At 41.7% G+C, this 15122-nt stretch overlaps 1 protein-coding gene across 1 annotated transcript; it reads right to left on the bottom strand.

The window, feature by feature from the left end:
- Positions 1–265: 265 nt before the first annotated feature.
- Positions 266–13755, bottom strand: ANGPTL5 (angiopoietin like 5). The gene is made up of 8 exons (XM_059392979.1): positions 13660–13755; positions 11926–12070; positions 10208–10311; positions 9631–9724; positions 7428–7528; positions 5681–5801; positions 3337–3522; positions 266–585 (listed from the first exon to the last, which is right to left on the bottom strand). The coding sequence occupies exons 1-8, from the start codon at positions 13753–13755 to the stop codon at positions 266–268; spliced, it is 1167 nt and encodes a 388-aa protein (XP_059248962.1).
- Between the last annotated feature and the right edge of the window lie 1367 nt (positions 13756–15122).

The raw sequence follows: 15122 nt of genomic DNA, 5'->3' as shown, positions 1-15122 counted from the left end.
CAGCAGACTCCAGGAGGACAAGGTGAAATTCCCTTAAAAGAAATTTTAAACGGATTGTTAATGCACTTAGTAGTAAAAGCATACATTGAGCCATGTTTTATAAAACTCTACAAAAGTAAAGATTTCTAATTAAACCCTTAACACCTAGATGTCACCTATAGTTAAATTTTGGCTGAAATGTTTGAAACAGTAAAAAAGAGAAACATGTAAAACTCCCTCTGTATTATCAAAAATATCTACGCAATGCACACAGTTGGAAAGGAGATTACTTAAAATAAGGATTGTAAGTTCTTCTGATCTTCATTGAAACAGATTTGATCCTGACGGGTGCGTCATTTTTGGTCCAGGTGCCCCACTGGATTCCAGCCGCAAGCGGTTTTCCAGGGAAGCGATGAATGCCGTTTAGGTTCGCTAGACCACACTGACTGAACCACCAGCCGGTGTTGTTCCTCAGGTGACTACAGCTTGCCACGGACTGACCCCCGAACAGGCACACGGGGCGACAGCCATCATTATCCACGTCCGATGTGCTGAAAGGCATGGCATTTTGGTTTTCTTCTTTTCTGAAGCCCCGGAAGGCGTCGCCTGGGTAAAACAGATTTTGTTTGCATGAGTACACTCAGACGCACTTCTTGTCCTTTTAACTGACCTTTACCCAACCTGTTGTTACAGAGCTTCACATCTAGAGCTAAGGTTTCAGTGATTTTCTGCTGCGTATCGGTATGAAAATCTCTCCTCCAGACTGCAGTATAGCAGAATCTGGAAACAGGCATCTGTCAGTGGATATTTTATATAAAATCACAATCCAGTTGGAAACTTTGGCTCTGGAGACAGAGTCAGATCAGTGAGGCCCAAAATGATGCTGTAGAAACCTGTCATTCTCTGGGAAAGGGTCATATGGTACTTGGTTAATTTAGGAAAAAGAAACAATAATGGTAGGGAAAAGAATAATTTCTATAATTTCTGTGCCTTCAAATCCCACATTGGGTATAGAGATGACTTACAAATAAAATCCTTAAAAAATAATACTATAATATAATATAATATAACATAATACATAGGTCCATTTTTAAGAACCAGCCCAGGCAGGGCGCCTGGGTGGCTCAGTGCGTTAAAGCCTCTGCCTTTGGCTTGGGTCATGATCCCAGGGTCCTGGGATCGAGCCCCGCATCGGGCTCTCTGCTCAGCAGGGAGCCTGCTTCCTCCTCTCTCTCTGCCTGCCTCTTCACCTACTTGTGAATAAATCTTAAAAAACAAATCTTAAATAAATCTTAAAAAAAAAAAAAAAAAAGAACCAGCCCAGGAAAACTCACTGCCATGTTTCCTTTGAGAGAATACTTAGAACATGACACTGTTTTCTCTGAGAATCCAAATAAAGCTCTCTCAAGTTTTAGAATCAGAATATCTGTGCTCCTGGAACAAGTGAGTTGCTCCAATGTTCAAATTCCTTATTTCTATCTTTGCTCTGAGCTCAGAACCAAATGTGCAGCTCCCTCCACCATGCACCTGATCACACGTAACCCCCCGGTTTTATCTATGTTTTTATCTTTATGTTCTACCAACACGTTTTCTTTACCTCGACTGGATTATGTGATCATCTGTTGAAAGTCTCTTCACCTTATTGGGAAAATATAGAGTATTTTCTGAGAGCAAGTCTGAGGGCTCTGTGACGAAAAAACTTGCACCGTTATAAATCGTATCCTCAAGACCCTAATCCAATAGAGAAACCCACAGAAACGTCTCCTAACATAACAAGGTCTGTACTGAGTTTTCCTCTTTTACAGATGCAGCATGAAAAACCACATACTGTAACTCTCGAAACTTTTCCTTCTATACCGAGATTGGAATTTCAGACTGTCACCTAATATCCCAGGGCTAAGCCCCCTTTGGACGTCAGGGACCCCAAGCCTGCCCAGTCCTTCCTGACGCTCAGCCATTTTCCTCCTCGGTGCTTGGCCCAAGCAGCTGTCTTTGCCAACACCCGCTGGCCAGAAGGCCCGTCCCTTCTTCCAAGTACAGATCAGTGGTATCAAGAGCAAGGATGTGGGGCGCCTGGGTGGCTCAGTTGGTTGGACGACTGCCTTCGACTCAGGTCATGATCCTGGAGTCCCGGGATCAAGTCCCGCATCGGACTCCCAGCTCCATGGGGAGTCTGCTTCTCTCTCTGACCTTCTCCTCATTCATGCTCTCTGTCACTGTCTCTCTCTCAAGTAAGTAAATAAAATCTTTAAAAAAAAGAAAAAAAAAAAAAGAGCAAGGATGCCACCATCTCCGTCTGTGAATACAAACACCTGGGCCCAAGCTTCCTGAATCGGTTCTGCAGTGGTGTTACTTTTTTTTTTTAAGATTTTATTTATTCTTCAGAGAGAGAGGGAGAGAGAGCGAGCACAGGCAGACAGAATGGCAGGCAGAGGCTGAGGGAGAAGCAGGCTCCCTGCTGAGCAAGGAGCCTGATGTGGGACTCGATCCCAGGACGCTGGGATCATGACCTGAGCCGAAGGCAGCTGTTTAACCGACTGAGCCACCCAGGTGTCCCAGGTGTTACTTTTGAAAAACCTCCCCACGCTGAATTTCACATGACTCCTCGTTAGAAACTACCCCTCCTGGATGCAGTCAGCTGGGATCCCCCTCTCCCTCCGTGAACCCCCGAAGCTCTGTCGATACTCAGTATTCCAAGTTTTTGGTGTTCTTTATCCTCCCACTGGACCGTACTCAGTTAAAGAGCTGTTTATACACAATAAACAAGTGCCACGATGAGTAAGTTAGGAGAGCTGAATGGGTATGAACCCAAATGTAAGATCTCAGCACCGTGTCATAAATCTGACATGAAGAATTACATTCATTTGGAAATGAATACATGCACCCAAGTATAGTGGGGGAAATAACCCACTGATCGAGTTGTCCCATCGACCTGGCTTCTTGCCCTGGCTCTGCTGTGACGAGCTGGGACGCGGGGGCAAGTCCCTTAACCTCTCAGGGTCTTCAGCTGAAAAGTGAGAAGAACGGAGATCGGCTCTGACACTCCACCATTTCCAAATGCCGGCCTGACAGAACGTGAAAACGTCAGCACTTCCTTCCCAGCCTGGCCCACTCACTCTCCCAAAGGGTCAACTGCAGCCACACACGGAAAGTAAGTTTTAAAGAATAGAAGCTATTCAAAATCATGGGGTAGTTCAATGGTCACAGCAGGGCTTCAGAACTGCGTTGTCTCCTTTCTAATCTGCTCGTTACCAGTTATGTGTCCTAGATCAAGTGAAACGCATTACTCTATCTTTGCCTGTTACTGAGTCAGCTGTATTTAAATATCCTGCACGATTTGGGGAATAAAAAACTTACCAGCATTTCCTGAATACCGTCCTAAGTGCATTTTAAAAAATCTTGTTTCATCTTCTAGCCAAAAGTTATCATATGACGCATATGCAACAGTGTCATCTTCCGATTCCAATGTAATAAACAGCATAAAACTGGTATTTTTCTGATTTACTATATAAAAAATCTTTTTTAGTCCTAGCCAAAATTCGCCTGTTAAAAAAAAAAGGTTTTTTTTACATATTTTAATACAACTTAGAATAACCTTCATTATTGAGTATTTGCTGTTGTTCAGTTTTTAACACTGAAATGGCTCACATAAATTATTTGAGAGACCAGATGGTCCTCACTCAAGCTATCAGTGTTTGCCTAATTTACAAAATATACATAGATGTATATGTATTTGTATATGCATACTTATGCATATACATATATATGTGTATATATATGCATATTTGTATATGCATCCATTGTACATATAGATGTATATGTATTTGTAATGCATCCATTACGCATGCAGTGTGCAATGTGTGCGTGTATATGTAAGTGTATGTATTATGTGTGTGTGCGCACACACACGCACACACATACAGCCCTCCCGCTTCTACTTCACCAGACTGGGGTAACTAAACTTTTATTTTTATCTCACCAAAATAAATTCAAAAATCCACTTAACGACTAATGAAAATTTCAAGATTTACCTCGAGGTACATCCACAAAAAAGCTGCTGACATATTATGGCAGGTAACAAAATGATGTGTGCCCCTAAATGTTGAGTTTTAACCTCCAAATCAGCAGCTCCTAAGGAAACATTTCCTGAACACGCTCAGCTGAAATTCTTCCTTCTGTCCTGCAGAATGATGCTCTGTGAATAAGCGTCTCTTCGCTAGAATGCAGTATGTCAGCTTCCGTGAATAATCCTGTCATGTCATGTGATGAATGAAAATGCCTTCCAGGAGGAATGAGGAAACTCAGGGCTGGGACCACAGGCTCCCTGCATGGTCTAGCCTCGCTCGGGCTTTGGACCTCCCCCTGCCCACCTTGGCGTGGCCTCTGCTCTGACATACTTTCCCCCCAATGAATCCTGAGGTGACCGAAGGAAGGACAGGTCTAGAGGAAGCCAACCCTGGAGAGTAGGGGGCAGGAGTGACCAGCACTCACACCATGGAAACCCTGGGTAAGACGCCAAGTTCCCCTGCAGGGCTGACGGGGGCGCTCTAACTGCACACCCTCCAAGAAGTGAAAATGGCCCTGAAGGACAGGAAGGAACGGGATGGACCACTTGGTGTCTCCAGTCCGTGACACTCCATTATACTTGTCCTCACCATCTTGCCCCTCTACCCAACCCCTAATTTGAGTTTACAATGTATTTTCCTTAATCCCAAATTTATTTTTTAAACTATACCCGGTACAGCCTGTTCGCATGAGATCCACCTGCCTGAAGACCTTTGTCTCAAAACTCAAATAATTTCTCCTTAGAAATAAGCATCAAGTGAGAAGGATGACAATTCAAAGCTTGTAGATCTAGGGATACTGAAATCAGGAGGTAGCCCTTGCCAGAAAACTAGCGGCAACACTGAGAAAATACAGTATCTTCACTAGCCGCCTTCGTAACACTTTATGACATGTGACGTCCTTCCTAAAATCAATCATCAGCGTGCAGTTGGGATTGTAGCAAGAGAACTGACACCGCTGCTTACTAAATCCTTGGATGATGTTATTACGGGATGTTACAGCTTTTAAATTAGAACAGTAACTTAGGATAACAGCATGAAAGTGGTCAAAATCACCTGCAAAACTTCCAACCAAGTTCAAATTCTGCAGTGTTCGGACATCCTGGCGTTCCCATCTGCCCGCGAAAGTAATGCCGTCACACAGCATCATGTGAACGGATTTTGCAGTGTCCTCAGGGTGTACAGTTTTCAACCATTGAGCACAGGGAGTTTTACTGACATTTTTATAAAGTATTTCTCCCGGGTCATGTCATTTGAATTTGTACCACTGTGCACCTCAATTCTCCCTTCGCAGAGACGTGCCACTCAGGGCAAACATTTCAAGGTTTACTACAGCCCAGCCCGCCCATTCAGTGTTTCATTCTACAAATAGTTGTTGAGCATCTACTGGAATTCTGCTAGAGACAGAGGAAATACTTAATAAATACCCAGGTTACAACTTTCACTCAATGCCCACCTAAAGATAAGGATTTCCAGATCCCAGATGAAGACCCACTCATTCTAAGTAGTATGAATGAAGAGAAAGTAATTTGAGAGAGAGGATATGCTGTTTTTGCTAATGATCTGACCAACAGAGCTACAGTACACAGGTGTCATGCCGAAAAGAAGGAAAAAAAAGAGGAGAACAAAAACTCGACCTAAAAGATCACCAAATCCGTCCAGATAATCACACCAGAGCCTTTGGAAATCAACGATCCCGTCAACCCTTTTCTGTATCACAGTCCATCCACCTCCTCGGTGGTCCATGTCACACATTACCTGAAACAGACCCAGAAAAGGCAACAATTATATACCATCATCTTTATTTGTTGACATGAACCTCATGCTCCACCCTTAAGCCTAGAGAACAGGAAGAGTGTCCCACTGAAAGTTTCAGTGTAGTTGTATGGGCCTCATCTATTCAGATGTAAATCTCTAGAAATAACGCTGTTTGTTGTAAGCAAACGTGTGGTTAAGCTGATTGCAGTCCCTGGGGCAGCCATCCGTCCACATGCGAAGTGTCGGACTCTCGTATTCCTCAACGCTGTGGGTATTTTTCAGGTGAGCGGTAATGCTACCAGTTCTGCTGTAGCAGAATGAGGTATCTGCAAATTAACCTCTCCTTTCACTGCTTTTTTAAGTGTCCATTAAATATGCCCGTGCACCTATCTTTGATTATTCTCTTCTCCAACAGCCCAGAGGCCCGTGTTCAGACTGGAAGCTGCACACAGAAAGGTGTGACCTGGGCCCCCACCTCGCCAGCTGTTTCTGGCTGCACCTGTCAGTGCCCCCGAGAAGACAGCTGAACAGACCCAGAGAAGCGACCTGGGAAGAAAATCCAAGCAAGCATCCTCATCTGAAACTCCCTGCACACGCAGAAAGGCAGTGTGGAGAAAGTAAGGGAATAACACCTTCCTGTGACTCAGAAAGGGATTGTGCTTCCCACTCTTGACAAAAGTAGAAACCTTCCCTCTCCACCTATGGTTCAGGCTCATTTTTGAATCTGTAGGTGAAGCAGGTTAGGTAATTTTAAAAGTATTTCCCACCTACACCCCAATTTTTGGACATGTTGGCAATAGATTATAAAATAATGGCAGTAAAAAAATAAATAAATAATTTAGTAATTTCGGGATGAGAAAGTGATAGTATCTACTCAGGAGAAAAATCACTTTATTGTGTGATGAGATTATCAGTAAGGTGTGATAGTGACATCATAAACTTCCTTATGTACAAAGGAGTAATCGAGAAAAATTATATATAATTTCCATGTTATTGTATGTGTACTACTAGGTTAATATTATACTATGATATTATATATATCCTGTCAGTAGCAGTAATTCTGATAAAAGTCTCTTCCAGAAAGCATAATATAGGACTACTAAAGGTAGACAGGAGGGTAATTTATCTAGTTGGTTTTAATTTAAAAGTGGTTTTGATTTAAAAAAAGATTTTCTCAATCTGTCTCACACTTTAGTGAAAGGTTTTTTTATAATTATTAATGTCTTATATAATCACATAAAATCGTTTGTCACCTTCAGGTGTAGGAAGGGAAATCAAAGTTCCTGTAGCAAGTTCCGTGGCAGAGCGCGCTACTTTCTGATACCCACAGCAGTTAAAGCAAGCATCTGCCTACTGCGAAGACAATATAAGCTCTTAACATCGAATGGATTTCTTTCAAAGAGCACAAACATGAAACTTCAAACGGAAAAGGGAAAGACTCTCAAGCGGTTTCACAGGTTCCTGGTTTGGGCAAAGAATTTCAGAACACCGAAACTTTGCAACTGGAACTTCTACCTATTTGTATGAAAATTTTCAAGAAAAAAATATTGAAACAATTGAATTCTTTATACTAAGTAAGCAGATTGGCTGCTTATCCTGTTTCATATGATAAAGGAAAAATTTTACCTCAAACGGGTAACTAGATCCTTCCGGGTAGATTATATACAAACCACTTGGAGTTTTGGTGACAGAACCAATGGTATCTTTAATATCCGTACAATCTAAACCTAGAAAGGTAAAATCAGTGAGTTAGGGTATTTTCAAGGACACATTTAAGACTTAATTAGTTTACTGGAGAGATCTGACAGTGCTATCTGAAATTATAATTTTCACTAATGATATGATGATTTTACCTTCTTAGAAATGAAAGATGATTTTGATTTTAGAAATCAGGAGAAAATACATGCAAGAATGGGATTAAGGAATTCATTCTGCTATAACTCTGCCCTAATAACATCGCTGTCAGTGATTAGCACTCCATACTGCTCTAGTGTTCATTTCGAAACCACGTTTATTTAATATACTTTATAGTTACGTATACTCTCACCCAATAAATAATGCTCTTTCCGGAATCTAGCCTTCTTTTGGGGGCATAATGTGTAAAGGAAATCTATATGAATGGGAAGGAGAAACCCAAATGAATACATAGATTAACGGCAAGTAACACATCCTTGAGCACTGGAAACTTCAGAGACACTACGGGGGAACCGCCATTACAAGGGCCAAAGCGAGAGGACAGGGAAATCACTCTCTCCACCAAGAAGAAGTTATGCTTGAGGCCAGAGCCTGCTCTGAAGCCAACAGTTAGGACTGGAACACTTGATAACCATCATCTGCAAAGATCCCACTTCCCAGGGGACTGTAAGTACATTATGTGGATATGGATATTACATTTTCTCCTAAGATACTTTGTAGTATCTTTTATAAATGTAATAAAATAAACGCAACCCTTACACTGCTAATTACCCGGAGAAACAAACACATGCGAGCCTGAGACTCCAAAACCAGAAGCCTGGGTGAGAGTCTGAGCCCTATCCCTTCTCAGGCAAGAACCCAAGAACCCGTAGCTTGGTCACGCAACCCCCTTTCTTCTTCTCTCATTGTAACAGTACAATCTACTTCACAGTGTTACTCTGGCGATTACATAGCGGGGCATAATAGAAAGCACTTAGCACAGTGCCTGGCAAACAGTACTTCTTCAGAAAATGTTATGTAGCAAAAATCAGCTGTTAACCATTGTTTGCTTCCCTCTTTATTTCCAGAAGACATGGATTTGTCGCCTTTGTTCTAAACTGCAAAAGAGACATTTGTACAGAAGCTCACACTCAGAGACAGGGTAGGTGTCCACAGCAGAGGACTGGTCTGGGTGGGAACACGCTTCCCCATCGCCACCCAAATAAATGTGAGCATATTTTTTAGCTTTTTCTGGGCTGCGTGTTCCTCCTCTGATGATGGCCATCCTCAGAGCAAAGCCTTACATCATCTTACGGTGCACCTGGGAATATTTGAAGAGCTTTTGGACACTTGCTCGTGTACTCCTTGCAACAACTGTAGGAGGTAAATGCTCTCGCCGGTTTGCTGGTACAGAAACCGCACGAGGCAGTGGAAGGCGGGTGGTTTGGCCGCGGAGCCCACGCTCCTTACTACATGAGACATAACAAACCAATTTAAAATAAAATAACACGTGGACGTGCCCGTCCTACACCTGACACTTACGAGATTCTCCGCATTTGTCTATTCCCTCCCGTTGTGAGGAAGAAAGACCATACCCTAGCCCTCAACCATATTTACTTACTCGGAGCTCTGCTAGAAATTCATATTTATAAGATATGATACAGTATTTTCCTTAGAAACCCAGGCCTCTAGGAGTTACTATACTATATTTTTATACAAAAAGCTCTACATGCCACTTCATTTCTGTCTTTAGGTTTCTTTTTCTTTTCAAATTTTACACTCCAATCTGAAGTACTTGGAACAGATCAAAAATACTCTGCACACGTGGAAAGAACCTGAAACCTTCTTCTAACTAAAGATTAATCATGAATGAAACGTGGGTCAGCCTAGGAAGGACGTCCCTGAAACCGTGGGGTTTGCAACAGGCCCAGGAGGTACATTTGGCTGAGCGCGGGCCTTCAGGAGCTGGAAAACCTTCCCACCTGAGGGCAGCTCATTGCTGGGGCTGGATCTGCCCCGCCAAGTAGGACACCCCCAGTCTGTCCGGTAAAGCAAGCCGTGTTTGTAAACACGTCCTCCAAAGGCACCCGGCCGGTAGGGAAACTTGAAGCAATTAAAGGCGACTAGGAAAAGTCTGGAACAGCCAAGTTCTCACCATGCGACTGCACCGGCCTGTGAGGAAAAGGCTCCAGCGGCCTTCGGAGGACTTCTGTGGTCAGGAGGAGGACCCGGTTCATGAGCTCGTTAACCTGAACACACGCGCGCGCACCTTTAAGCATTTTATACTCAAACAAAACCCCTTCCGCTGAATTCTACAGCGGGTCTCCCCCAGCCTCTTACAACCCCAGCTCTGCGGTCTGTAATAATGCCCACGGCCCCCTGCCCTCCACCGCGGCCCCGTCCCTGCAGCAAGGCCAACAGGGTCCCTGCAGGTGTGGCCGCCCCGCCCCGCCCCGGCCGGTGAACAGCCCTGCAGGCTCCCAGCCTGGCCCTTCCAGCTCCCTGCTCGCACCGGCGGGGCTCCGGGCGGGGGTGCGGGGTGCCACTTAGGGCCTGCGTCTGCCTGTTCCCCTCCCTGCACGGGCTCCTCGTCCGCCTGAGGCTCGCTACCACGCCTCTACCGGAGGAGGTCCTGAACACGTCCGGACCTGAACGCACGACAGAATGAGCCGCTGGGCCTCTGACCGCGTCGGTGACGGGTGCCCCAAAGAGGCGGCCGCACGGATCCGTACCTGATTGGATAAATAATCCAAGGAACTCTGTTGCTCGTCCATCATATTTCTTAGCAGCTTTTTGGTACTCCGGGTGTAGGAAACAATAGAATTTTGCAAATTTCCTTAAATCATAATGAAAAGTGTTTGCTAAATATTAGATTGTTAGAGAGAATAGAGTGAAAGAAAGATCATGAATTTTACGTGATTTGGGATAAATATGTAGACACAATAATATCTCAGTCTATCTAAAGACTCCAGTTAGTATAATTTTCAGTTAACTCGGGATTAACAAAGACAACTGTCTTAATACATTTTAATGAAACTGTTCTAATAGTTTAGATGACCCCCAGATACTTTAAGCTCATGTAACAGAGGGACAACATTCTGAATATTAATTGTCACTTCATAAGATGAGAGAGAAAAGCAGGAGGTCTAGAAGTTCTCAATTCTTACCACATAGGAACGTAAAAAGCAATAATCCATATCATGCAAGTTAATTTTCAAAATAAATCTTTCTCTTAATTTGTTCTATTAATGCTATATATATTCATATAAACAAATAGCAAACACAAATATACACCAATATTAAGTCTTAGTTGAAGTTTCAGTTGGTTGGTTTCTGATTGAACTTTTACTGTATATTTCTTATACATTTTTCTTTTTTAAAGTATTTTTATTTTAAAGCAATCATATTCTTAGAAGGGTTGCCGGAGCAGTACAGATAACCCGAATCACTGGAGAGCGGCTGCCACGATGTCCCTGCATATTCAACCTGTACTTCCTCCACAAAGACGTTCTCTCCAACACAACCCTCAAAATCGGTAAGTATGCATCCAGGACTCGTACTTCCCAGACCAGTCACGGTGACAATGTCCTTTACAACAAAAACATCCACATAGTACTGAACGACGACTTTATTTCTGTTCCTGATTTTTACTCTCACAGCAGAATCGGTAATACCCCAGCTTCATCCCACTTTTGTACTTTCCATCTCTCTCTTTCTGTTAGATTCTTCCTGGATGTAGACATCTGTCCTAAGGGGCACATGGGCCACTCAATCACCACTTGAGAAACCACAGACACTCATGTTGCAGCCCATAGTCTGGCCTAGGACATGCCCCCTGGAGGAGCTACCCAGAGCATCACCCCCTCCCTCGCCGATCCCCCTTCTTACATCTCACAGGTAATAGACCCTGGAAACTCCTGCACTGTTGCTGAATAGTTTTAAACAAAAATCAAGACTTTGGACGTCTGTTTTTATGGTTTGCTACATAAATTTGTAGTAGACCTATTAGAGCAGCTATTCCTCCTCAAAACTAAGGTGTAATTTCCTAGTGGTTCAGAAGGAAGATTGAAAATAGCCATTGGCAGATTGACAACATGCCCTTGGTGCCCTCTGCGGGCAGCAGATGCCACAAGACTGCGTACTAGAAGGATCCATTCGTTCAGTCACCAAATATTTACTAAGCACCTACTATGTGCCAAACACAGAAAACCTCCGACCTAGGGTGATCAAGATATATATAAAATGACCCAAACACATCAAGGAGGGCACGTGACATGCTGGATGTCACACGCAACTGATGAATTACTGGACACCACATGTGAAACTAAGGACACTAATTGAATTTAAATTTTTAAAAAATGATCCAAACAAAGCTAAGGTCTATTTCCTTCTATGTATACCCTGGAAATAATAAACCATATACCTTATAATTGTCATTTTTAATACTTACTACACATAAAATGTTTTTCTTCTCGCGTGATTTTAATTTTATCATCACATGACTCCTCACAGTCATCCGTATAAAGAGTATCATCACTTTTACTCTCATCTTTTGCATCAGATACACCTTCTACAATGTTCACTGCTGGAGAATCCTTTACATTAAAAAAGTAGAAATAAGAAAACAATATATGAAGTACATTCCATAGACAAAAGTAACAAGAAGAGCACATGGAAAAGATGACATTTCAGGACGTACACAAGGATGATTGTTAGAAAAGGAAACAACAATGAACAGGTTAGTTAAACTTCCACAAATAAGCCTTATGGATAAATTTTAGGGAAGAATAAAAAGTATATGTTAATTCAGTATTTTTGCTCTGCCTTCTTCCTCTCTAATTCCTAAAGGATATGTTCAGGGTCTACTTTCAGTAGTGGCTCCGTGGCCTGGACCTTGAACTTTGGTGTGTTCCCTCGCCCAGGAATCCCTCCTCCAGGCATCTGTCTGGCAGTCTGAAGGTCCTTAACCAGGACTAAAAAGGTTCCCTGAGATATCTACACGTCCATGCCAAATGGACTTTCTGCCAGCAGCTATTAAGAATTGGGGCCTCGGGGAGGGGGGATATGAGGAAGGCATGTTGCAATAAGCTAGCTAGCTACAGATTTGAAAGGTCAAGTTTTCACTGATTTGAAACATATCAATGACAACGGTAAAAAAAAAAAAAAAAGAAAGAAAGAAAGAAAAAACAACCACGGAATTTTGCTTTGCAAAATCAACAACAGATGTCATCTTGGAAAGTCAACCACAGCTACCATTCCAAACGTATTTATTTCTGTTGGTAAATAGTGGTTTTCCAATATGAAAAAATTCTTTGGTAGAAGTCACACAGATTTAAATAACTTCTATTAAGAAAATAGTAACAAGCTTTACCTTCCTTTGACCTGGATATTGAGAGAAAGGTTAAGAGCTAATCATATTATAAAAGATATTTGTCCCAAAAAGACGTTGCCATTTTGTTACATTGACCTATTTTTAACTTCTTGCTCTTTCCCCTCTCCCCCTGTAATAACTGGCATATAGATGTTTTCAAACACGTGGGTGACAACCACATTTTTTTGGATCTAAATAAGGTTTTTGAATTTTTAGTATTTTAGAGAATGGTGTTATTAATATTTGTGTGGCTTTCCTAAAATTTATTCTTTCTTCAACCTTGGAACTTTGGGATTTCGTATTTATACTATGGTAAATACATTGTATAACATTTTAAAATTATAAACCAATATTTGAATATGTACAGATTCAAATCCCCATCTACCAGACTATTGCGTATACCTTATTAGTTCTCACAGTGACATTGTTTTAAATAAGTTTCTAATTTCCTAGGTAACCGTTCACAAGGCTGTATTTGAAATACAAATGTTTATAAAATACTCATTTTTTAAAATAGCAAAGTGAATTTTTTATTACCTATCAGATAGTTCCTTATCAAAGTTAACCCAAAAGTTGCTGGCTAGTTTTTAACATAAGCCTATAATTTCTTTAAAATTTTTTTCATTAGCCATGTGTTAAGTGTCAGTCCTCAGTTTTATGGTTTTTTAAGTTTAAAAATAATCTCATTTAAGCTGTCTCAGCATTTCTAATTAAACTCTTTAATTTTTCCACAACGATATTCAAACTTCTAGTATATCCTGAAAACAATATAATCATACTTGCTAGCTAAAACAATATTGCTGAAATTCTTACCGTAGAATGATGTACACGGATACCTTGTGTAACTTCTCCACAAATAAAAATAAATGTATTTAAGAATAAAAGTGAAGCTTGAGGAAGATACATCATATTCTTCTTGGAGAAATGAAAAACTTCTTCAAGTATCAGTCCGCTCTCTGTGGAAAGAGCTGCAGTGCATAGAGTCTGCAGTTAAAACCTTCTGGAAGGTGTTCAACAAAAACAGAAGCCAATACTTACTGGTTTCCATGCCCTCGTTTGAAACAACACCCTTCGTATGAAAAACAAGGTAGCCTGTAGGGATCCTGTCATTTTCAAGTTATACCAACCTTTTTTTTAATGACTGTATGCCTGCTGTTAGAATACAGGCAATAACTAGGTAAATAAGCTATTAGATAAAGCATGAATTTATAAGCCCATCTAATGTTTATGAGTTAGGTTTTGGGGAGTTTGGGGGAAAAAAAACACCTCTGATAAAATATCCCTCAATAATTGTAAACCAGTTTGCATAAAATAGTAAGGAAGTAGCATATAATGATGGAGCAGGAAGAATGTTATATTGAAATTGTTTTTACAAAACACTAAGCAGAAATTTAATCAATGTGGACATCCAGGACACCTAACTCAGTATAAAGCAAGCTTCTCCCTGAACTTAGCTATCAGTGATGGTCATATTAATCACATAAATGCCAAATATCTAGGACTCTGATTCGTATGTTTTATGTCGGTGTTACTAAAACTTCAGAAACTCTGAATGTCGGGGAAGTATTATTGAAAATTCCTGCTCTCTGAGAGCTAATAGATCAATGAAGGTAATGAGTCCCCAAGAAACCCCTTTCATGATTCCTTCTTTTCATAATATACACATGCCTCAATATTCACTATATTAAAATAAAATAAAAGGATCCAAACCTTTCCTGAGTCTTGCTCCCTGTTCCAGATATTACATTCTCCACTCCCTTCCCCAGACAGAGAGCTACTGGGCACCAACGGCACAGTGTTTCTGGGGCTGATAATGCTGACGGGCACAGTAGGCACTCACATGCTGATTAATGAATTAAATCTTCAAACAGGGCGCCTGGGTGGCTCAGTGGGTTAAGCCTCTGCCATCGGCTCAGGTCATGATCTCAGGGTCCTGGGATTGAGTTCCATGATGGGCTCTCTGCTCAGCGGGGAGCCTGCTTCCTTCTCACTCTCTCTCTCTCTGCCTGCCTCTCTGCTTACTTGTGACCTCTCTCTAAAAAAAATAAAAATAAAAATAAAAAATAAAAAATAAAAAAATAAAAATAAATAAAATAAAATCTTCAAACAATTATGTATCCTCTGATGGTCTTTCCTCACCACCCACTATGACACCCAAACGCTCTTCCTCTTCCTCTCACAGTTGCTCCAAGGGACAGCACGAAGTGGCTGGGAGGACCAGCTCTGAGACCAACTGCCTGGTTCCAATCTTGTTCCTGCCAAGCCTTCGCTCTGGG

The sequence above is a fragment of the Mustela nigripes genome, chromosome 1 (assembly GCF_022355385.1).
Source record: "Mustela nigripes isolate SB6536 chromosome 1, MUSNIG.SB6536, whole genome shotgun sequence".
NCBI lineage: Eukaryota > Metazoa > Chordata > Mammalia > Carnivora > Mustelidae > Mustela > Mustela nigripes.
This window is presented reverse-complemented; position numbering and strand designations above follow the sequence as displayed.